The sequence below is a fragment of the Scleropages formosus genome, chromosome 1 (genome assembly GCF_900964775.1).
Source record: "Scleropages formosus chromosome 1, fSclFor1.1, whole genome shotgun sequence".
Classification (NCBI taxonomy): Eukaryota; Metazoa; Chordata; class Actinopteri; order Osteoglossiformes; family Osteoglossidae; genus Scleropages; species Scleropages formosus.
The window spans coordinates 5,339,944-5,364,005 of record NC_041806.1 but is presented as its reverse complement, the minus strand read 5'-3'; the positions used below and the strand labels follow the sequence as shown (position 1 = coordinate 5,364,005).

Sequence of the window (24,062 nt, the reverse complement as noted above, 5' to 3'; positions counted from 1 at the left end):
TAGATGCTTTTCTCCAAAGCGATGCGACTTTATAATTGTTTACCCATTTACAGCTGGGTGATATTACTGCAGCAACTCAGGGTACGAACCTTGCTCAAGGTACTACAGCTGGAGGTGGGAGTTGAACCTGCGACCTTTGGGTCCAAAAGGGCGGCAGTGCCCACCACTACATTACTACCCCCCCCCGTCCCCCCACACACGTCGCACGCGACCAGGCCAGGTGCGCGCGCAGGGACAGGTGTCCATTCGCTGGACACAACGCCCGCCGCGTCTTTCCTCTCTAAATCATCAGTGAAGTTAGAACGTGTTCCTGTGTCGCAGCACGAGAATTTAGTGTACAGTTGTATAGATGCTGAATACACCGAGCACTGTGCGTGTGTGACAAACGCCGGACACCCGCACAGTTACCGCAGACAGCATGGCAACGCCACACAGGGATAAACGCGCGCGCGAGCGCACACATACACACACATATACACGCATATACGTACACAGCGTTTACGCAAAGTTTAGTCCACCCCCCCGAAATAGACTGTTTTTCGATCAAATACGCGCGGGTGATCCATTGCGCACAAAGACCTGTCCCTCACCTACAGGTCTGTGGATGCCGGAAAAATAAATAAAAACACATAATAAATAATAGTAAGAGGGGACAGAGATTACCCGATAAGATGAACTTTGTGTTTTTCGTGCAAGTTATCTGTATTTTTGATTAATGTGAACTATTTATTTATTTATTTGCTTAGAATGAGAAATGCGACGCTTGTTGAAGACGCGGATTATTCTGCGAAAAGCTGCAACAAAACGCGCATTTATCGCGAATTCGTCGTATTTTATTCAAGTATAGCATTTGTGCGAAAATTTCTATATTCTAAGAAACTTAATCGTTTTCTGATATACATTTTACATATATTCACAGAATGTGAGTTTTTTTATTTTGTACGCAGCGTTTTCAGTTTCTCAATATGTCATGTAGTGCAATTATGATACAAATATATTACAATACAGCACAGTATGTGATTCTGAACAAGTCAAGTGTCCTAGAAATTTGGATCGGTGGTTTGTTTCTGTTTTCCACCTCTGGGTCCGACTGGGAAGAAATGACAGTCTCATCCGCGTGTTAATATACAATTGCATTTGGATCATACGCTCATGGCAATGAGAAAATAAGTTCCAAAGTCAGATTTTAAGATGGTTAATGGACTTACCCATGTCGTGGGTGAGATGGACCCTGGACTCGGTGAGGATGCTGGGGTCGCTCTGAGATCTTCCTCTCTGCCTCGCGCAGTGCTCTACTCCATCCGATGTAGCCATGGAGACCACGGAATAATTGCGAATAAGACACAGAAAACTCGCTCGGAGGCCACCAGCAGGATCAGCTGAATGCTCCCAGCACTGGTCACCATTTAATTCGGTCTCACGGAAGCGCGTTTCGGGTTCTACCGGGCCGTCGCGCTAAGGAAATTCATTTCAGATCATATGGGACCATGCATGGATGGACATGCGTGCGCTGGCGCGCTCGCGGGCGCGTGGGCAGATGTCGCGGCCGGCGGTGTCCACGCGCGTGTCACCCTGCGCGAGAGCGGCGACACGGCTGCGTTGATCCCCTGCGTCGGTGCGAAGTGCCAGTGTGCGTCCAAAACGGCATCGATCAGCAATGCCATGTTTGGAGAGGGGTTTCCATAGTGACGGATTAAAACAGATATGGAAGAAACGGCCGACGACAGCGAAAATACAGAAACAGGTTCTTAAAGAGGGTTTTACACTGAGATTCAGATGAGGCTCCGAAGAGCTCGAACATTCTACCAGAATCGTCTCCGCTGGAGGCGAATAGGACGAATAGGACTGGGGGGTTGGGGATGTCTCGCATGCAGCAGAAGCAATAAATGATTCATTTTTCGATGCGTTTAGTATACTTTTCATTGGACCCTTTCCTGTACATGGAATGTGTGCGTTTGAGTTAAAAATCTGTGCAGCTCACTGTGTCCCACTTCATCGTCATTAATGAGTCAGATGTATTTATTAGTGCGACAATAATTATTCATTAAGTGGAGCGGTTTCTATTAGTTTCTCCAGGTATCTTACAGAGGCATTGTATACATTAGCCTGCGTTGGAAAATTATTCAAAACTCATTTTAGGATACTGACTGGATAACTCGGCTGTGTTTACTTTTTGGGATATTCTTATTGCATCATCAATTGCCTCCTTCCTATGAGGTCATTACTGGTAGTGTTGTAAAAATGGATTTCTTCATTGACTCTGTGTTCAGTATAGTAATGCTTTTAGGAAAGGGAGCCCAAATGGAGCACAGCAGACCATAACAGTGGAGGCTGATAGCCCTGGTCCATATGTTCTGCTCAGTTCACATCCTTTGTTGTTTTACATCATCAGATGCAAGGTTATTTACATAGAATTACCAATTTTGCACAAATTTTGAATACATAGCATTGTCTGTTGCTTGTAGTGTTCACAATGTGAAGACTGGAACTTGCCAAAGCTGCAGTGAAAGATCTGGAAAATGTGCCAATGTACCCACAAGAACGATGACTAGATGATCAGTCAAAGGTATTTTCAGTTACACTGTATTGATGTGAAAGTTGGATGCTGAAAAAAACAGGTGGGAAAACCAGACTTTGAACTGGGTATAGTATACAAGGCTTGGATACCATGAATGCACAAATGACGACACAGGTTATCATAGTTCAGACACGTCACGAGAAGATTAGGTTCCCTTGAAAAGATAGTAAAACTTGGAAACCTTTCAGGAAAATATGACAACCAGAAACTCAATGGATGGAGTCAGTCACAGCGACAATGGACAGACTCTTCTCAAGTCTAAGAATGCAAGTTAAGGGTAGAAGATTCTGGAGGTGCTCTGTATTCACCAAGAGTCAGCATCAGTTTGACCAAACTTAGCAACAAGCAACAACAGTGTGAAGGAAACACTGGAAGGTAAAACTGTATGGTGATTTATTTCCATAGACCATAATCCATAGACTTGTGGCAGGTCACTTGTCTAGTTTGCCCTTAGAGGGAACTAATCCAAAAACTTTGTGGTACAGATCAAACATCCTAGTAGTCCCATGATGTCATTGTTGTGAAAAGATCTTCAAAATCAATTAAGACAATGATAATTCTACAACTGTCTGAAGGAAACTGACTCTTACAACTTAGACCTTAAGATGTATTGACAATGAAGGACAGTCACCCATAATAAAAAACAGCAATGCATGACATATAAATTCAATTTTTTGTTTAAATTTGGTGTGTTTTGTCTATATGGGAATATATTATCCATACTTGTTTATTGTAGTTTAGTTACAGGGTGCTAGAAGTCAGCGAAGTAGCCATGAAGAATTGTGAAATGGTGCTTAAGACTTTAAAATAACTTATAACTACGACCCTCTTCGCACCCTGTATGAAAAGGATGTTTTAAACATGGTTGTTGTATATGTATACTGATGCAAAGTATTTAATTTAGCACAATCTCAGAATCTGCTCTTACATTTTCGATGGCATACATTAATTTGTATTTTTTTCATCTAAATAGCATGATACGGCAATGTGTGACAATTTAAATTAAGCTTTGTACCCTTGCCTTGGGGAAAATCTATTTGTGACCTTCAGTAACTGATTATAAAAAAAGTTCCTGTCTAGGACCGTCTCCTAATTCATAAGCGTCGTAACTGTATGCATGAATGAATTAATAAGACTTCAAAACACAAAACCTTTACATAATTCGCCTATAAACAGCTGAATATCAAGCCGCTTTAATAATAACATTTTCTCATAAACATGGTCACAGTTGAGAATACCAGTGAGCGAAGGGACCAAAACACCTATTTTTTTCCGCTACAAAGAGTTCCGATTTGGCCAATCCGATCGCTGTTTACTGGAGTGCGGTGAGCGGTAGCACTTAGCACTTCCGTGGCACCTCCGTCAGCTTGGCCAATCATATCGCTCCGTACTGGTCCGCCTCGCTCGGGAACTTCCTTCTTGCGAGCGCTTTGAGCGCTATTGGTTTATCCGTCTCTTCGTTCATATCACCTGAAACATGACTGCCGGCAGGTGTACAGCTGCACTTCTGGCTGCTGTGCTCGTTTGCGGTCTAACATGCGCATCAACCGCGGCAGCCGAGGAAGCGATAACAGAGGAATATGAATCAATTTCGAATGCCAATGAGCATGTCCAAGCGCAGGATGATTATGCGCGTTCTCAGAAGCGCCGGGAAATCACGGAGCATGATGATGATCAAAATGAGCCACCACCATCTTCATCATCATCATCATCATCATCATCATCTTCATCATCTTCTCCGCCCTCTAAAGACTATTTTAAAGAAGAGCTGGTGATCAGACCTCTCTCGTCCGGGGACATTTACGCGAGCTTCCAGTTCCAGACGCGCTGGGATACGGACTTCTTTGCGCCTGGGAAGAAAGGTAACGCCGGGCTCGGTTTCTCTCTGTCTGTGTGAGTGTGTGTGTGCGCGCGTGCGCGCGCCAGGAGATGAGCAGTGCGTTTCCACTTACGTCGCCCCGCAGATACGTCGCTCCCCACTTACGAACACGGCTCATCGTAAGACGCGCTGCGCCTGAGTTTGCCGCAGAGCGACGCAAAATTCAAATCCACGTCCAGTTCAGGGTTTTTTTTTTTTAAGTTAATTTGGCTGGAGACAGAGGTTCTGACGAGACTCACGGTTTTGACTCGAAAAGGAAAGTTCAGGAAACAAAAATGCGTTTGTACTTTTTTAAGTTTGCTGCCCAGTCTTCTGCTTTATAGTGGTGTCAAATGTAAGGAAAATGAAATGAAAACCATGAAGATACAGTATAGAGTGAATTTTTTTCCCAGTATAGGGGCATTCGGTGATGGGGTACAGGTAGGTATTTTTTCCAGTATTGAAATATTGTTTAAAAACAAACCGTTTTTTCTACAAGAATGACGACGGTGTGTTTGTTTCTGCTGCCGTTCAATTCACTGCAGTGCCGTAATGTATTCACAGCATCCGAGATATTTTTTTTTTACAGGAAATTCATCTTCAGTTCATATTCAAATAACATTGGTGTTTAAAATTTGTGTGGCTTTTGTACCAATTCTCATTTATTGTCCAACTGGGAAAAATTACCCGTCAGCACCGCATTGATGATGGTGTTTTCCAGGATTTAACGAAAAATACCCATCTTGTAGGTAATTTCGATATGAGAGGTACTTTTAAAGTGGAGAACCTCTGTGGTGCGGAAGTGTTCTCAAAACATATGTGTGTGTGTTTCACGTATGGTCATAGAGTTGCTCAGTTGTGCAGTTTGTATGGATAGAGTGGGAATTAACCTAAAAACTACCGATTGTTCTCCACCCTGCAACGCTGGGCTGTGTACGCAGTGTCGCACTACCGCCTCTTCCCCAAATCCCTGGGCCAGCTCATGTCCAAGTTCTCTGTGCGGGAGATGCACGTGTCCTTCACGCAGGGCTATTGGCGCACCATGCAGTGGGGACAGCCCTTCCTGCCCGCCCCCCCCGGAGCGGAGCTCTGGGTGTGGTTTCAGGACTCGGTCGCAGAGTGAGTGCGGTTGCCTTCCTTCTATCCCCAAACTGTGTTGTATGACATTCAACTGCTTTGTTTGTTTCCTCTATTGAAGAGTGAAACTGTGGGATAAATCCTTGTGTAGATTCCCCTGGAAACAGCATCTAGTAACCAAACAAGTGGGACAGCTGGTGGCGTAGCGGTTACAGCAGCTGCCCTTGGACGCGAAGGTTGCAGGTTCAAATCCCCCCTCCAGCTGTAGTGCCCTTGAGCAAGGTACTTACCCTAAATTGCTCCAGTAAAGTTACCCAGCTGTATAAATGAGTAAATAGTTGTAAAGTTTGTAACATTTAAGTCACTTTGGAGCAAAGGAGCAGCTGAATGAAAGGATTTAAAATGTGAACAAACATGGTGATGTCGCTGCGTCTGAGGCTGGACTTTTACTTTGCTTTGCGTTCCAGTGTGGATGGAGCATGGAAGGAGCTCACCAATGTGCTGTCTGGAATATTCTGTGCCTCCCTGAACTTCATAGACTCGACCAACACCGTGGAACCCACTGCCTCCTTCAAGCCCTTGGGGGTGGGGAATGGTGAGGCCCTCTCGCGAATACCATGAATTGCTTCGCTGCGTATGTAAATTCTCGGTATGGTTCAGGTGGGGTCGGTTGCGGTTCCAGGTGTGTATTAGCTCGTGTGGACACACTCCATTTCTGATGTCCTCCTGTGGCTGCTGTTCCTCTCCGCACGCAGTGACGCACCAGAGGTTCTTGCGCTATGCTGTGCTGCCGCGTGAGATTGTTTGCACGGAGAACTTGACGCCGTGGAAGAAGCTGCTTCCTTGTGGTTCAAAGGTACGCAGATGTCTACTAGCTCTGTTCATGTCAAATCCTTCAAAGTAACATACGTATATTTTACCGCATGTATTGTCGTTGCAGCAGTACCGTGGTCCCGTGCCCATTTCACTTTAACCCTTTCCACTCTTTTCACAGGCTGGGCTGGCAGTTCTGATGAAGTCCGAGAAGCTCTTCCATAGCAGTTTCCTCTCGCTGGCAGTCCACATAAGACCTGTGTGTCAGGTGATTTTACTCGTGACTTTAACTACATCTTTCCAAATTCTCACACTGCTTACAGGTGGTTGGAGATGCATTCGCTGGTTGGTTCACGTTTGCTTCGTGAAATCAGTCAGTACGTGGGGTCGTAGCCCCTTTGCTGTATGTCATTTGCTTCCGTTTCCGACTTTTTCCAAATATCCTGCTCTGAGGTTTTGTCGTTTCTGCCAGATCTTCTTGAGGTGTTTTCTCTACTGTGTAAAGTACGTGATGTTTTTTTTTTTTTCCCCCCCCTTTGTCTGTTTTAGGACTGGGGTTGTAAAGGCACAGCATGGGAGCTGAGGCAGACTGTGAATGTCGTGTTTGACCTGCACACCACAGGGCAGGGCAAAAGGGGTGAGGTTAAAGAGACAGAGATCTACGTACTTCTTTCGCCTTATCGTGGCTGTAAACGAATTTTCAGAATCTTCATTTGTGACTGCATGGTGTTCTAGAGGTACGGTAAACTTTTCGGTGACTTAAGTTTTCTCTCGCAGAGTGGTCCTTCTTCAAGATGTTTTCTCGCACCCTGACTGAGGCCTGTCCACTGGCCACCTCCAGTAAGGTGTACATAGATGTTACAGATAACCCCCAGGTCAGATATCTCCTCCTAATAACATGGAGTTCTGGCAGAACCACTGCTTGAACATCCATCCATCCATCCATCCATCCATCCATCCATCCCCCTCAAATTGCTGTGCCTGTGTTTCTCCTGTAGGGGGAGCTGTTTGAGCTAAACCCTGCTGCTCCTTCCCTCACTCAAGCTGTTGTTCTTGGAGATCGCAGGACCTACGCGGTTTACGATCTCATGGCCTCAGGCACGTTCGGACTGCTGCGGTCACTCAACGTTCTGCTACGCTGGAAGACACCTGGCAGTGGTAAGACTCACTCGCCCTCCCCTCATGTTTGATATAATGGCAGATCAAGATGTTATTAATTTACGTGGCTTAATGTTTAAAATGCAACATACAGTGGTGCTCGAAAGTTAGTGAACCCTGTAGAATTTTCTCCATTTCTGCATAAATGTGACCTAAAACATGGTTCGATTTGAACGCAAGTCTTAATACATAAAAAGTACCCAGTTAAATGAAAAACTTTGTTAGTGAAGCTCCAGATTTCTGTTCTTTGAATGGGGCAGGGCCTCCGCCACTTGTCATCCCATTGACTGAAAGTCCTGACTCGAATTTCCCTTTCAAATGAACCTCTAATCCTAGGGGTTCACATACTTTGGAGACACGGATGTGTAACACTTGATATCATTTTCCTCAATAAACAAATGAACAAGTATGAAATTTTGGTCTCACTTATTTAATTGGCTCCTCTTTTTCTAGTTTTACGACTAAATTTCAGATCACGTTTTAAGTCATATTTGTGCAGAAATGGAGAAAATTCTGAAGGGTTTGCAAACATTCAGGCGCCACTGTATAAAGGCGTGTTCATTTTATCAGCGTAGTCCTCACTTTGCTGCGTTCATGCTGGGTGATGAAGAAAAACCGCAAGAAATGAGAATTTAAGGAAATATATAAGGGTCAAATGAGAGATTCACCGCTGACTTGAGATTTTTCCACCCAAGTGGACATGTTGCGGCCGCTCCTGCACGGAGAGCGCTACGTGGCGGGTTACGGGCTCCAGACTGGAGAGATCCACACCCTCATCTACAACAACCACCCGTACCGTGCGTTTCCTGTCTTGCTGCTGGACATTGTACCCTGGTATCTGCGTCTCTACATCCATACCCTGACTGTCACCAGCAAGTCCCGTGAAAATAAGCCTAGTGAGTCCACCCCCCACCCCCCCGCTTTGTTCTTTGCAAAAGATTTGTACTCCTCTGGAGCTACTATGCTCTTCTTTTTCTGTTTCTCTTCAGGCTACATTCATTACCAGCCTTCGAAGGACCGTTTACGTCCCCATCTGTTGGAAATGCTTATACAGCTGCCGCCCAACTCCGTGACGGAAGTGACGGTGCAGTTTGAGCGTGCTCTGCTGAAGTGGACAGAGTACACGCCTGATCCTAACCATGGCTTCTATGTGGGGTGAGCCCTTGGCAGCTTGTGTGTGTTCCGGTTGATTTGGTCTTTTTAAACTAACTAAATGTAGCATATTCACCCTTTCGATGCATCATCCGATACGTACGTGCGATGTTGGCTCGAACCTTCGCGCCAAGGAACGCACGGTCAGCCGTAGACATGTTTCAGAAATCTTTTGGAAAGGAATCTTTCTAAACTGATTGATGGAACAGGAAAGATTATTTGATCAACTCCTAGATCTTCTACCCAACAGGTCATCAGTGATAAGTGCGCTGGTGCCCAGTGTTGTTGCTATGGATACCAGCTATACACTGGAGCATCCTCTTTTCAGCACCTTGTGAGTATTTCCAGAAAGCTCGCTTTTAGTTTCCATGAGATGTTTATGTTGTTTGTATGCGAGTTTGCGTGTGTGTCATCTTTTTTCCCTTCCCGTAGTTTCCCATGTAAGGAGGAGTCTAGCTACTTTGTGCGGGTGTACACCGAGCCCCTACTGGTGAACCTGCCCACCCCGGACTTCAGCATGCCCTACAACGTCATCTGTCTTACGTGCACGGTGGTTGCCGTGGGATACGGCTCCCTCTACAACCTTCTAACCCGCACTTTCCAGGTAGAGGAGCCCAGTCCAGGTGTCGTGAAGCGCTTGGCCAACATGATCCGCTATCTCCGAGGCGTGCCGCTGCTCTGAGCTTGGGCCCCCTGCGCTGGTCCCCCAGCTGATACTGAGAGGTGGCCTGGTTTTGCTGGGCTCAGTGAAGCGCTCAAGAGTTTTTTACGTTCTTTCTGCACTGAGGAAGATTTGGGGGATCAATTTAACGGTGAATGATTTAATAAGCTTGAAGGGTGAAACACAACTTCTCAATGGTATTGGCATTTATTTTTCAGTTTATGACTTTGGTTTTTATCTTGAGAGCAGCTTTGAGGACAGAAGATGGTGAAGAAGCCAAAGTGACTCCTTGTTTTAGCTGAACGCAACCGTGTGCATTATGGCTGAGTTGCTGCTGGGCAGTTGGCAGAGAACGTTCTGGAACTCTGGTGGCTGGACGGGCAGCTGAACGGAACAGGCCTCTGATTTGCACCCCACCGGAAGTCTGCTCCTTATAGGCGCTGGCAGAAGGAAAGTATTCCCTACGGAGACCAGAGCCTGATACTGCCGAGGGAATCATGGGAAGGTGCAGGTTCCAGCGAGAGCCCTTTGCACTGCAGAGTGATGCTACTCTGAAAAAAACTTTGTTTTCCTGGAAACTACTGTCACTAATGGAAGTTATGCAAGATGTTTTATTTTCTTTTAAGTTCCTACGTTCTCCCCCCCCCAGAAAAGCCATAGGTACTCTTAGTTTTTGGAAAATGCACTGCTCAAAGGTTTCTGTTCCTCATTTCCACTGGGGATTGTTCCTTAAAGCTGTATTTCATCTTAAAGCATTTTACATCTTATTCTTCTCCTGACTTTGGAGACATGCACATGGGACACACAAATACAGATGTTTAAATATTCTTATGGTCGTGCATACTTGTTTATTTTCTGCAGCTTACTTTTTAATATTTCAACTGCTTATGGTGTTTTGGTTACATTTAAGCATAACTTTTTTTTTTCCCCCCTCCCTTCAGCTTTGTAGTAAACATGGGTACTTCTCTCATTACCTTGACACTTGGTATGTTTGGCTGGTTTTTTGATAAAAGCAACAAGTTGCATCTTCCTTGCTTACATGATGTTGGAATTCCACATTGTACATGTTTCCATTAGCTTTTTCAGGACGGTCTGAGGCCTAACAAGCATTTCATTACCAAAAAAAAAAATCCCATATGATGTATTCCTCACCTACCTCATTGAAACTCTGGACTGGTTTGCACAAAGGTTTTTAAAATGAAAAGCTATGAGTATGAATTTTATTTGAAAAGTGTCTAGCAGTCGATGCCAAAAAAGAGGATAAGACCACAACTAAACCTGCATCCTAATCTATTTCATTGCCCTTCAGTCACCGAAATCTAGAGAAGGCAAAGTAAATCACCACACAAAAATATCTATAATGCTACAATAAGAGAGGAAAGTGAAAGAAATGCTTTGGAGGAAGATTCACATGTACAGTGCTGTGGAAAAAAAGTATTTGGCCCTCCAATTTTTTTTAATTTTTTTGCATATTTGTCACAGTTAAATGATTGAGATCAAACAAATTTTAATATTACACAAAGATAACTCAAGTAAATACAAAATGTAGTTTTTAAATGATTTCATTTATTAAGGGAAAAAAGCTGTCCAAACCTACCTTGCCCTCTGTGGAAAAAGTAATTGCCCCCCCCCCCATTAAGTCATGAATGAACTGTGATTAACCACATTTTTTGGAAAGCTGAGTTAAATTTCACTTGCCACACCCAGGCCTGATTACTGCCAGAGCTGTTGAATCAAAAAATCGCTTAAACAGAACCTATCTGACAAAAAGCAACACATTATGCTGCGATCTAAAGAAATTCAGGAACAGATGAGAAACAAAGTAACTGACACGTATTGGTCTGGAAAGGGTTACAAAGCTATTTCTAACGCTTTGGGACTCCAGCGAACCATGGTGAGAGCCATTATCCACAAATGGAGAAAACTTAGAACAGTGGTGAACCTTCCCAGGAGTGGCCGGCCTACCAAAATTACTCCAGGAGCGCAATGATGACTCATCCAGGAGCTCATAAAAGAACCCAGAACAACATCTAAAGAACTGCAGGCCTCACTTAAGATCAGTGTTCATGATTCAACAATAACAAAGAGACTGGGCAAAATTGGAATCCGTGGGAGAGTTCCAAGGCAAAAGCCACTGCTGTCCAAAAAGAACACAATGTCTCACATTTGCCAAAAAACATCTTGATTATCCCCAAGACTTCTGGGGAAATATTCTGTGGACTGATGAGACAAAAGTTGAACTTTTTGGAAAGTGTGTGTCCCGTTACATCTGGCGTAAAACTAACGCAATACTTCATAAAAAGAACATTATAGCAACAGTCAAACATGGTGGTGGTAGTGTGATGGTCTGGGGCTGTTTTGCAGCTTCAGGACCTGGACGACTTGCCATAACTGATGGAACCATGAATTCTGCACTCTACCAGAAAATCCTGAAGGAGAATGTCCGGCCATCAGTTCATGACCTCAAGCTCAAGCGCACTTGGGTTATGCAGCAGGACAATGATCCGAAACACACCAGTAAGTCCACCTCTGAATGGCTCAAAAAAAACAAAATTAAGGTTTTGGAGTGGCCTAGTTATAGTCCGGACTTAAATCCGATTGAGGTGCTGTGGCATGACCTTAAACAGGCCGTTCATGCTCGAAAACACTTCAATGTGGCTGAATTAAAACAATTCCTCAAAGAAGGGGGCCAAAATTCCTCCACAGCGATGTGAAAGACTCATTGCCAGTTATCGCAAACGCTTGATTGCAGTTGTTGCCGCTAAGGGTGGCACAACCAGTTATTAGGTTTAGGGGGCAATTACTTTTTCGCAGAAGGCCAGGTAGGTTTGGACAGCTTTTTTTTTTTCCCCCCCCTTAATAAATTAAATTATCATTTAAAAACTGCATTTTGTATTTACTTGGGTTATCTTGGTGTAATAAAATTTGTTTGATCTCAATCATTTAACTGTGACAAATATGCAAAAAAATAAAAAAAAAATCAGGAAGGGGCAAATACTCTTTCACAGCACTGTATTAATTTAGCAGACGCTTTTCTCCAAAGTGACGTACGTTTCGGAGAAAAATACGACTGCATTACATCAACAGAAAAAGAGGCTTGGATGGAGACACGTGATTCTAAAGTGCACTTAATTCACTCAATGACAGCACCAATAAGTTGTTCCGGAGACAGTAAATGGTAGTAATTGCTGCAAGATGACTAGATGTACATCTACAGAGCTGTGTAATGTGATTAGCGAGCTGTGTGATGGCAAAGTCAGGTTTTTATTGGAGAAGATGGTAGCTGCCCATCTTATCTCCACCCATTTATATTCGGTAACACATTTGTTCACTTTCTCAGCTTCAAAAGTTGGAAGACGAAGCGTGTTGCTTGGAGGCTGTCTCTAGGTATGTGCGACTGAAGACTGCCGCTGCTCGGCGTTGCTGCATGTGCTCAAAAGGAGCCTGATGCTTGTAGAGTGAAGGGGAAAAAATTTGGCAGCACCTGCAGGGCTGATGAAATCATCTAGCAATCCAGAAGAACCCGAAATGGAAGCAGCCCTGATCGGCTTCAAGGCCCCGCTCCATCTCCACTGTAACCACATGGTACACACTGGCCTATCTGCACCACTTGTCCCACCGTACCTACGTTTCACCTGGTGAAACCTGGTGGTTGTCCATCTTGCCTGGGATGAGGGAGTGAGTTGCTCTTGAGTACCCCCTGCCCAGTTTGATGAGTAGGGGAGACTCTCTCACCACCAGAAAACATTTACTGCATGGGTCTTGCTTTCCAGAACAGGGAAAAAAAAGCTTTTTTTTCTTGTTTTTCTCCTCTAATTGCCAAACACTCTTACTCACTAGAAAGGCATGCAGGCACCAGTGCCAGGGAATAAAACACTTATCTTCTGCTTGTCATGTCGTGGAGGGAATTTGCAACTATGAACTGGCTTTCTGTACATTTTTCACATTGCGTTTCACAACATTTTTTAGCCACGCTTCCACTTGGGGGGCCCATAAACTCAAGGGGATACACCAAGCATCCTGTTTTAGTATGAAGGAAGGAAAACGGTAAACAGGAAATGTGCTGGTATGAGAAATATTCCGGTTGTCTAGGTAATTTTTTTGACTCGAGTAGAAATGAATCTCTGTGACCCCAGCTACAGCTGGCAGAGAAAGTACTTTTGGGGCTACATACACACACACACACACTTCCAGGGAGGAAAGTCAATTTATTCATTTAGCTGATGCTGTTCTTCAAAGACTTACACTTAGTTACCCATTTATAGAGCTGGGTTGTTTTAAGTACCTTGCTTAAGGGTACTACAGCCAGAGGTGAGATTTGAACCCATGACATTTGGACCTAAAGGCAGTAGTTCTAAGCACTATGCGGCAAGCTGTGTTCTCCAAGACATTGGCCATCGTGGTAGTGGAACTCGGCACACAATGGGGTCCTTTCAGGGCAAACGCAATGGCCAGGTTTTACTCCGTTGGCAGCAAGAAGATGAAGGACCATGAGAGGAATGCTGGGCCGTGGGTGTTCGTAGTTCTTCGTGGTTCTCAAGTCACTCTTACTAAGCAAGGTGGCAGATGTGTAAGGTGTGACACTCTCATAGCTGCACTGCTCAGGACAGAACTCAGACACACCCACTCCCAAAGGAGATTCATTTCAGAATAAAAGTCTTTAAAGAAATTGAAGAACCTGTTTTAAAGGCGATCTTGAATCATACAGCTGAGCCAAAAAAAAAAAAAAAAAAATCATACTGAGCAACAGGATCTCCATCCAGCAAATGTTACTGTATGAAAGTAAACAATTCACTACTAGTACAGAGGACCTTCTTTCCAGTGCCCTGGAATGAATGAATGAATGAATTTGATTGATTGAATCCATTGTGTCCTCCTTTCTCTATATAAGACACTAACTTTTCGCGAAGGGCTGCTTTTAACTTCACACACACAAATATATGTACATTTAGATATTCATTTAAAAGTGTGTGCATTTGACTATTGTTTTTTAAGAAAATATTGCGCTGGTACAATTATTTTAGAAAATCACATATGTATGTGCTTTCGAGAGTGTTGAGAAGACGGGTTTGCTTCTTATCCCCCTGTGTTGCCTCTTATACAAATTGACAAAAACATAATTTTTTTTTTACTAAGAATAAATCGGAATATTCCTCCATTCCCTCCCTGTCCAACTCGTTCGCACCACACCCCTTGTGCGTTTCTCCACTTTTTCTGCTGGAGTAACGATGTTGACACATGATTTATTCTATTATCAAAAGCAATCGCGAAAAAACAAACAAACATGAATCTGTCATTTAAAACAACACACACTTGCTGTTGTACGCACCGTGACTCACCCGGAGTGTTTTCATGCCCCCAAGTGTTAAACACATTTTCCTGTCAAAAAGACTCAGTCTCTTCACACGGACGCGCGCGGTCCGCGCGCCAATGTGTCGCTTCGGTTCGCGATAAGCGGCCGAGTTCGTCCGTCCGTCCGTTAGTTAGTTACTACTAGTTAGTTGGTTAGTTCTATTTGTCCCATACGGCGTCGACGGTCCAAATCCACAGCACCGACAACGCGTGGAGATGGGGGGCACTAATAAAAATAAATAACAACTCTTGCTATTACCCCCACTGGGTATATATCATCATAAATAGATTAAAAAAAAAGAAAAGAAAAAAACAGTGGCGTTTGCGTTGTTGCGTCACAGTAGCCAGCAGCGTCCTGTCCACTCCCACCCGAGTCTCACACAGCTCAGCGGGGCGGTGCGTGAGCCAGTCGAGCTCCGGGTCTTCGCACGCGACGGGTCTCGTCTGTAGGATCTCGAGGCGCGCAGGTAGGAAGCGCTTTGTTTTCCGTGGCGCGGGGCAGGTGGGCGCGTGTTGTGTCGCTGTGTGTGTGGGGGGTCTCCTCCTGGATCATCAGACACATGATCATGGAAACGCGCTGTGTTGAACGAAATGCCTGGCACGTAGCCGATCACTTAATAATAGTAATAATAATAATAATAATAATAACGTTATTGGTTTATGAAGGGAGAGCAGTTCTTAATTTCTAGCGGAGTTTTTGGGCAGCTATCCTCCTGCCAAGCCCACACCGAACTTCCTTTGGGCGCGTGATCCAAGTGTCCCCAGTTTAAAGGGACGCGCTAAGCGGATAGGGTGGCACCGATCAGTTCCGTTTTATGCGCGTTTTCGCCCAGTCACAGACACACAGCAGTGAGTGAACGGCACCGACCCGGAATGTGGAAAAACTGTGCGGGTTGGTTCAAGCTCGAGAAGCGGTCATATCGGTGACGTACAGCTGCTACACATAACCCTTTTTCCGAGGTACAATAAATAATAAATAACAACTGGGGTTGGGCAACCGGTTTGTCCTGCAGCCCCAGTGTTAGGTGTTGACTGGGTATTGCAGAGATTTTGTGTGTGTGTGTGTGTGTGTGTGTGAGAGCAGACAGATTTTTTCTCATATTCTCCGTCCCTCCCATTTCCTGAGAAAGTGGAGGTCGAGGAAGAGCATGGTCTCCGAAGACCCAGTCCATTCCCGGAATGATTCCACCCGCCCTTATCCCAGCCTCACCACAATGGGTTCCTTCATTGCTCCTCCCAGGATCCCTCCTCCCTCCTCCGCTCCTTTGGACTCTCGGTCCACCGCCATCCGAGAAGGAACCTCCTCCATGGTGCAGTGACAGCGCTGCTTGTGACTGGAAGTGTGTGATAAGAAAGGAGAACTGAAGCTGTTTGTTCCCCCACTCTCAGTGTTTGGGTTGCATCACACCGCACCGCACCCTGCCGTTGTTCCACACAGCACAGCACTCCACTGTCCTTCTCCATGATGGTTCTGACCTTCCGCTCGCACGTCATCCGACCATTGTTTGATTTCTCTTCACCGCATCATGGCAGCTTCCTGATGGCTGCCGCCCTCTCTTATAATGATGATGATGATCATGATCATGATAAAGAAGGTGTTCACACGTTTTTTGTGGCTCCTTTTGGGCTCCGGAGAGCTTGGGACACCTGGCAGGGCCTTTACTCTCAGTGTACAAGTGCACCTCCTTCATGGGTTTACGTTTACATCTCCTCAATGGCGTACAAAATTCGTTTCATGGGTGTACAAAACTGTGTTTGACAGCAGGAAAAAAAGTTTTAAACAAAGGCTTTTTTGTCAAAGCACATATTTGTTTGATACTGCCGTTCCCCCCCGGTACACACAGCTCAAGTAACCGAGTCACGTAGGATGTGCAAAGATGACGAATGATGGGATGCAAATTTGTCATGTGTGGTTAGGAAATCAAGGTAGAAGTCATTTTGAAAGAGGTGTGCTTTGAGACCCTTCTTGAATGCAGGGATTCAGCAGCTCTGAATGAGCTCATTCCACCACACGTGGGCCAGTTCTGAGCTGGAGGTGGGGGAGCGCAGCGCTCTTGCTGATGTTTGGCCTCCTGGGAAAAGCCCTGAGGACTGATTCAGCCTCCTGTGACCAATGTAGATATGACTGGCATGACCTCATCTATGGTTACTGCTGATAGCAAAACACACAAGGTTCAACTCCGGCCTTGAGATTCAAAGGCAGCAGCAGTAACTACTATGCCACTTGCTAGCTCATGATACATGTCGGAGGAGTGGTCTTGCTCCAGTGCTGTTGAGTAAAGTATTTAAATTGTCTTATCTTTGTTTATGGGATTATTGTTGTTGTTGTCGATAATGATGATGATAATAATTACCCTTGCTAGATGTGAGACCCCTGCTTGCTCATTAAACAGCTCAGACCCCTAACATTTATAACACTGCTGTCGTCTCCTGCTTTCCATCAGAAATCTCACAACATGGAGAAGGGTCAAGGACCACCCACAGAGACAGCCCCACCCTACCCAGGGCCCCCCCTGAATTCATACGGAGGCATGGCAATGCCCACCCAGCCTGGGGTCCAGCCTCCTCTTTATCAAGGAAGTGAGTATTAGCTGCCATCACCTCCCCGTGTTCCTGTTGGACGGGGACCAGTGTGTCTTCATCCTCGAACCATTGTTGGGTGCTGAGGACGATGCCCAGCTATTGTGTGTGTATGTGTCCAACCTCAGGGCTGTGTTTCAACAAACAGGAGGGGCGCTGAATGAGCTGAGAGTGTGTATGCAAGGCTTTGCTTTTCAACCCAGGTGTAGAATGGCAGCTGCATATGTGTGCGTGCATGCGCGCAGGTTTTTCCACTCATCACAACCACTAACACCCTCATACTGAGAGCAGAGACCCGCTCAGCTCATTAACCACACTAATTTGTTTAGTCGAGAGCTTCGGTATTCAGGCATTTAAACTCTACAGACTGTGGTGTCCAACAGAGCATGGATCGAGTCCTGATGTCACAGAAACAGCTATAATACGTATAAAAAGGTATAAACTCTATGGTCTAACAGCAGGTCCTTTCCTGAGATTGTAGCAGGACACCTAGTGCTCAGTTTAGTGGTAAGCAAGGGGTTACAACACAGGAGCACTCTCACTCTCGCTGTATTACAGTTACATTTATTAATTTAGCGGATGCTTTCGTCCAAAGTGACGTAGATCTCAACAGAAGTACAGTTTATGCATTACATTAAGAGAAAGAGACATGGCTGCAGACATGTGATTTCTAAGTGAACCTAGTTTGTTTCTTTCCACGCAGGATAGATGAATCCTTATAACGTTCCTACAAAATATATTTTTTTTAAAGGTACACAAACATTTACAGACAATACAGGAGTAGCGGCTGTGTAAAGCCTTATCTGGGGATGATCATACAGTTATGGTGCACGAACATTTACACCATACATGAGCTGGAGAGATCTTAGGTGAAGTGAGTCTGGAAAAGATGAGTTTTCACACCCTTGAGTTTCAGCAGCTCTGAGTGAGAGGGGGAGGTCATTCCGTGACAACGGAGCCAGAACCAAGAATCTCCGTGCTTTATTTTTCATGCGTGGGACCACCAAGCGAGCAGAAGTAGATGAGCGAAGGGGTCTGGTTGGGGGTGTAGCGGTTGATTGAGTCTTGTAAATAGCTGGGAGCAGTTCTATTGACACATTTGTGGACAGTAACTAGGATCTTGAATTTTATCCGGGCAGCTATAGGAAGCCAGTGCAGAGAGATGAGTAGAGGAAATACATGGGAAGACTTTGGCAGGTCAAACACAACTCGGGCAAAAGCGTTCTGTATCAGCTGTAGAGTTGTAGTAATCCAGATGGGAAGTCACCATGGTCTGGACAAGTAGTTGGGCCGAGTCAGTAGTGAGGTAGGGACGGATCCTACGAATATTATGCAGGATGTATCTGCAGATCCGGGTTGTGGCTTCGACGTGCTGAGAAAAAGATAGACTTGAGTCAGTCGGCACTCCCAGACTCTTAGCCGAGGAGGTAGGCAAAATGAGTGAGTTGTCCAGTTTGATCGATAGATCGTGACAGGAGGACAGGCCAGCTGGGAGGTGAAGAATCTCTGTTTTGGAGAGGTTGAGTTGGAGGTGCTGATCAGACATCCATGAAGAGATGTCCGACAGACAAGCAGCAACGCGTGCGGAGATGTCTGATACTCCAGGTGGAAAGGAGAGGAGGAGCTGGGTATCATCAGCATAGCAGTGGTATTTGAATCCATGGGAGGCGATGACCTGGCCGAGGGAGGAGGTGTAGATCAAGAAGAGAAGAGGACCCAGAACCTCTACTTTACCAGCTGTCCTCCATTCTTCCATAAAAATACTGCGTTCATGACCCAAGAGATTGAATTATAATTTATATTACGCAATTTGCCGGACTTCTCTTTGGATAGTGCAGTTCTTTCTAACTTCTGTTATGTGTGTTCATGTACTCATAACGTTAAAAAATTAATAATGTGTGATTATGTATGTCACCCTGCTCAGGTCCCAGCCAAGGCATGTATCCACCCCCGAACCAGTATCCTGGTCCCCCCCCAGGACAAGTGCCAGTGGGTAAGTGAAAGCCCCCCACCTTTAGAAAGCCACCCCTGCGAGTTGCAGGATATGACGGTGCTGACGATTTGTGTTATGACGTGGCATATATCTATTAAACGTATACAGTACATATCACTTGATGTTTCTGTGTCATGTTAGTGGTTGCTATCCTGCTCCGGCAAGCATGGTGCAAGATCGTGTTTCCGACACAGCGCCCATCCGTCCGAGTATCAAATCACGTTCCTTCAAACCGGATCCGGCTCGATTCGAACCTGCGACCCCTGAATTGATGTGCATCTAGCACTTGTAGCTGTACTACATTACAATGCTTTGAGGGGGGGCTTCATGCTCAGCGGCACCAGGCCTTAAATGGACGCGTTGACGGAGCGTCGAGCCGTTTCTGAGCAGCAGTGCGTATCGGAGTGTGAAACGCAGTCGCATAAAGCACATTTTCATAACATCCTGTGCAAGGCCACGTCGCCGTGACGATCAGGATGTGGTCGGTTCTCGCAGGGCCTGCCTAAGCGTGAATAGGGTGGTCTGGTTGAACTTGCCAGCAGAGTAGGACTGCTGGATGGTGTGTCACTGCACTTTTACACTGTTTGTTCACTTCTCTGATGCCTTTGTCCGCGACGACTTAACATTGTTGCGTTTATCTACCCATTTGTACGGCCGGTTATTTTTTGTGTCAACACTCCGATTGTAGGGGAGACCGGGGCTGCGGGCAGCGGCTTGCTTAGAGACCGGCTAGTCGGGAGGCACCGGAAAGTGTAACGTGTTAGATCAGGCTCCTGGAAAAAGTACAGGAAAGGCGCGTCTTTCTGGAACACAGTGTGCGGAGCTCTTCATATATACAGTGCTGCTCGAAAGTATGTGAGCCCCAATGGGATGGTCATTAATATTTATATTTTATACAAGAATAAGCGTATAAAATGACCATGATTTACACACCTGATTCTACTTACCTACTTGGTTTAATCAATACAACTTGGGCTTCACTTATTTTTCCACCTGCGCTACTTGTGTGTTTATACTACAAACACGATTTCTTCTAAAGCAACGTATGGTGTTGGTCTTCACGCATATTATGTCTCATGAGAAGCACTGTACCTCATCACATAACCGTTTCCTGGTAAAAGTAAGGGACACACATGCTTCACATACTTTCAAGCAGCACTGCACTGTGTTTATTATCAAGTGGCAGCAGGGGGCGTAGTGGTTAGAGGTGTCACATCCTAATTCAAGGACCAGAGTTTAAAACCCACCCCCTGCTGTAGTACCCTTGGATCGAGGTACTCATTTTGAACTGATACAGTAAAAAGTGCCCATCTGTATAACTGGGTAAATCAGTGTAAGTAGCTTAGTGTACAAAGGTAACACTCTGGTTGTGTTCCAGTCCAGCCTGATTCATTTAAAACAATGTGATGGAGTGTTGGGTCATGGGGCAAGAGGATATGGGTGCAGGTTTTCTGCTTCAGTAGGTCTTTATTTTAGGGAGGGTGAGTTTTTGGGGGAAAAGGGGATCAGAACCGTAGACAAAGACAGGAACCCCTGAGGTGGAGTCTGAGGTTCGTCTCTGTCTCTCACTCCAGGGGAATGAGTCTAGGAGTCGTCTCACTGCAACAGCTGTGGTTTCCTTCGTCCGACTGACGTCCTCCACGGTCTGCTCCTGAACACAGAATTAGCCATGACCGGTGTAGCTGGATTCGATTGTTGGTTGTGTGTAGTCAGTAGGAAATGTATGGGTGAGACTCTAATAAAGCAAAAAAAAAAAAAATTCTCAAATGCCATAATTAGGAATTCACACACATACACACAACTAAGCACATCACACCAGGTAAATAAATTCCAGAAAAGAAGCGCAGCGCTTATAATAACCAATCATTAACAGTTGTTATAAGTTATTATAAAAGGTGCAACACAACAGTAGGTGATCATCTATTTTTTAATTGTTGCTTTATAAGTAATCGATGTTGGCCGCCCAATTTTGGATGGAAGCTCCAAAAACAGAATGCTGTTTGATACACAGCCCAAGGGTTTGCAGTTTGTCCACTTGGGCAAAGGTGTCAGATAAAAAACCTTAATAATATACTCCGAGGAGCCTCCACATGTCCAAAGTGATTTACATTATAACCCATTTATTTTCTTATGCCATTTTTCCTGCTGCATATATGTTCTGTTGAAATACACCTAGAGGAATTATTATTACCTTATTGATCTAAGGTACTGCAACAGAAGCCCCCCCCACTTGAAATGTATGTATAAATTGATAATGAAATAATGAATTAAGTGGCTCTCATCCCTGTTCCCGCCAAACTTGTTTGCCATTTTTTTCCGTTCTGGGCTCGGCTCATTTTTAATAACGCCTGACTGAGCTGCAGATTGGTTGCTCCGCGCCTTTCAAATCACGGTAAACCAAACACATTAGAGGGGCCAAATGAAATGGAATCTGCGTTATTCCGGGAAAAGCTGTTATGATGAAAAGGTCGGCCGATTTATTTCTTAGTCTTGCCCATTAAAATGAATAACCTGGTGGTCGGCACACTCGCGCGTTTTCCATTTGTTCAGCTTATCGTTATTATTATTATTTATTGTTATTGTTAATGTTGTACAGCTGGGATGCGTATCCCAGCAAATCCTAATATTTGCAGAAGTTGTATATAATATTTGTTTGGCATTTACCCTTTTTTCACATCTAATTATTTTGCCTATTTATGATTCTTTCCAATTATTATTACTTATTATTTTAACCGAGGGGCATGGTGGCGCAGTGGGTTGGACCACGGTCCTGCTCTCCGGTGGGTCTGGGGTTCGAGTCCCGCTTGGGGTGCCTTGCGACGGACTGGCGTCCCGTCCTGGGTGTGTCCCCTCCCCCTCCGGCATTACGCCCTGTGTTGCCGGGTAGGCTCCGGTTCCCCGTGACCCCGTATGGGACATGCGGTTCTGAAAATGTGTGTGTGTGTATTTTAACCGAGTGTTTTTTTTTTAATTTCTGGACCCCACTCATCATGATCTTGTGGTCATTTGCCCCCTGCAGTGACCCAGGTGGTGATGGTGGGACACCTCGCCGATGCTCCAGGCCAGGCACAGTGCCCCCACTGCCAGCAGACGGCGATCACCAGGACAGAACATGCATCGGGCCTGCTCACCTGGATCCTCTGCGGCACCCTGGGCCTATTCTTGTCAGTCGCCGTGCCGGGGGATGGGATGGGGCTGGGCTCTGGGTGGGTTAGGGTTAGGGTAGATTAATGAATCCGTGGCCCATTCGGTGGCTGCGGTTGAAGGGTCAGGCTCGTGATTGGATAAGGTGATCCTGGCTCCTGAACGTGTACGTTAGCGGATGAAGGTTTGGGCTTGTGTTAGTTAGGCTGATCTTGGATCAGTCTGGCTACTCTTCACGGTGATGAGTGAAAGGTTGGGCTTGTGCTTAGGTAAGGTCTTCCTGGACCACACTGATGGCTTTGCCCAATGAGAGGTAAAGGGTCGGGCTCATAGTGGATAAGGAGATCCTGAATCACTTTAATGGCTCGGTACAGTGGTAGGTAAAGGGTTGGGCTTTATGACTGTTCTTAAATTATTTTAATTGCCCTGAAATATGGGAGGTGAAGGGTTGGGCTCTCGGTAGGTCAGATAACATTTGATTAGTTTAACGGCTCTGCGCAATGGAAAACAAAGGAAGGACCGGGTTTGTGGTGGTAAAAGTGATCCTGGATCATTTTGACAGCTCTGTACAGCGCCAGGTTAAGGGTTGAGCTGGAGTTCGTGGGACAGGTTAATGGCTTTCTGCAGGTGGCAGGGGAAGGGCTGGGCTTCACGCTAGGTAAGGTGAGCGGGGATCAGCGCAACATTTACGTTTATTCGTTTCGCAGCAGCTTTTGTCCAGAGGGGCGGCTCATTGCTCCCTTTCCCGCTCTCCCCAGGTGCTGGCCATGCTGCTTAATCCCATTCTGTGTGGACAGCTGCAAGGATGTGAACCATTACTGCTCCAACTGCAACCGACTAGTCTACGTGCACAAGCGCATATGATCGCCCCGTGGCTTCCCATCCGTGGCCAGTCGGTTGGAGCGAAGATGAAGAGCAAGAGTGGCTTTGTGGGACTGAGGGCATCTGCATGATGACTCCAGTGCAGCGGTGCTCTGGAAGACTGAGCGAGGGTGACAGCAGATGAATAGCAGAGTTCTTTGTCACCGGTGTTCCACAACTCTTTTGCAAACGTCCACTCGAGGTCACTCGCTGCTCTTGTATGTAAACTGCAAAGCACCCTTGAGAAATCTATCCAAAGAATCTTTATCGGAAGTCCAAAGTTGGGTTTGTGAAATATTGCAAGAAATTTACCGTATAATTTTTTTTTTTAACATACATTTTCTTCGCAGATACCTGCAGTGCCTTTTTGTGACTTTTCAATCTCTTCTTTTTTTTGCAATTATTGTTCCAGTGATGTCAGTGCCAGTGTAAGTATTTCTTTTAAAACCATAAATGAAGTGATAAAACAGTAAAAGACAGTGTGTGCAATTTTATTGCAGGTGCTAAGCGGACGGGAAACTTTTTTTTACCAAAGGTCGAACAAGCCCTGGTGCTGTTCCTAGATTTTCCAGATGAGGCCGCTGTATAAAAGAGGATTATTTTAAGGTTCTAAGAATAGGGGTGGCTTGGTGACACAGCAGGCAGCACACGTTCCTTGCAACCCCTGCCTTTAATCCAGTTTTAATCCAGGTCATTCTGTTTGAAGTTTGCATGTTTCCGCTGGATTTCCACTGGGTGCTCTGGTTTCCTCCCACAGTACAAAAAATGTGTTTCAAGTGGTGACTCTAAATTGCACATAATGTGAATAGTGCGATTATGACTGTTCCCCGCCTCA

General features: G+C 45.3%; 3 protein-coding genes across 4 annotated transcripts in view; 2 read left to right on the top strand and 1 right to left on the bottom strand.

Moving 5' to 3' along the window:
* LOC108925520 (phosphatase and actin regulator 3-like) overlaps positions 1–1,854 on the bottom strand; it is a 30,912-nt gene extending 29,058 nt beyond the window's left edge. For both annotated transcript variants that reach the window (XM_018737529.2, XM_029247130.1), the window contains exon 1: positions 1,209–1,854. In XM_018737529.2, the coding sequence (XP_018593045.2) occupies positions 1,209–1,314 (106 nt within the window). In that variant the 5' untranslated portion in view covers positions 1,315–1,854. The remainder of the gene's footprint in view (positions 1–1,208) is intronic.
* Positions 1,855–3,750: 1,896 nt separating this feature from the next.
* Positions 3,751–10,250, top strand: pigt (phosphatidylinositol glycan anchor biosynthesis, class T). Its single transcript, XM_018737526.2, has 12 exons — positions 3,751–4,440; positions 5,378–5,555; positions 5,981–6,108; positions 6,269–6,369; positions 6,508–6,594; positions 6,876–6,963; positions 7,104–7,201; positions 7,325–7,484; positions 8,180–8,380; positions 8,474–8,639; positions 8,887–8,970; positions 9,069–10,250. The coding sequence occupies exons 1-12, from the start codon at positions 4,056–4,058 to the stop codon at positions 9,316–9,318; spliced, it is 1,926 nt and encodes a 641-aa protein (XP_018593042.2). The 5' UTR covers positions 3,751–4,055; the 3' UTR covers positions 9,319–10,250.
* Positions 10,251–15,008: 4,758 nt separating this feature from the next.
* Positions 15,009–23,702, top strand: LOC108925560 (lipopolysaccharide-induced tumor necrosis factor-alpha factor homolog). The gene is made up of 5 exons (XM_018737594.2): positions 15,009–15,116; positions 17,094–17,229; positions 19,154–19,222; positions 22,242–22,386; positions 23,125–23,702. The coding sequence occupies exons 2-5, from the start codon at positions 17,106–17,108 to the stop codon at positions 23,228–23,230; spliced, it is 444 nt and encodes a 147-aa protein (XP_018593110.1). The 5' UTR covers positions 15,009–15,116; positions 17,094–17,105; the 3' UTR covers positions 23,231–23,702.
* Positions 23,703–24,062: the final 360 nt, after the last annotated feature.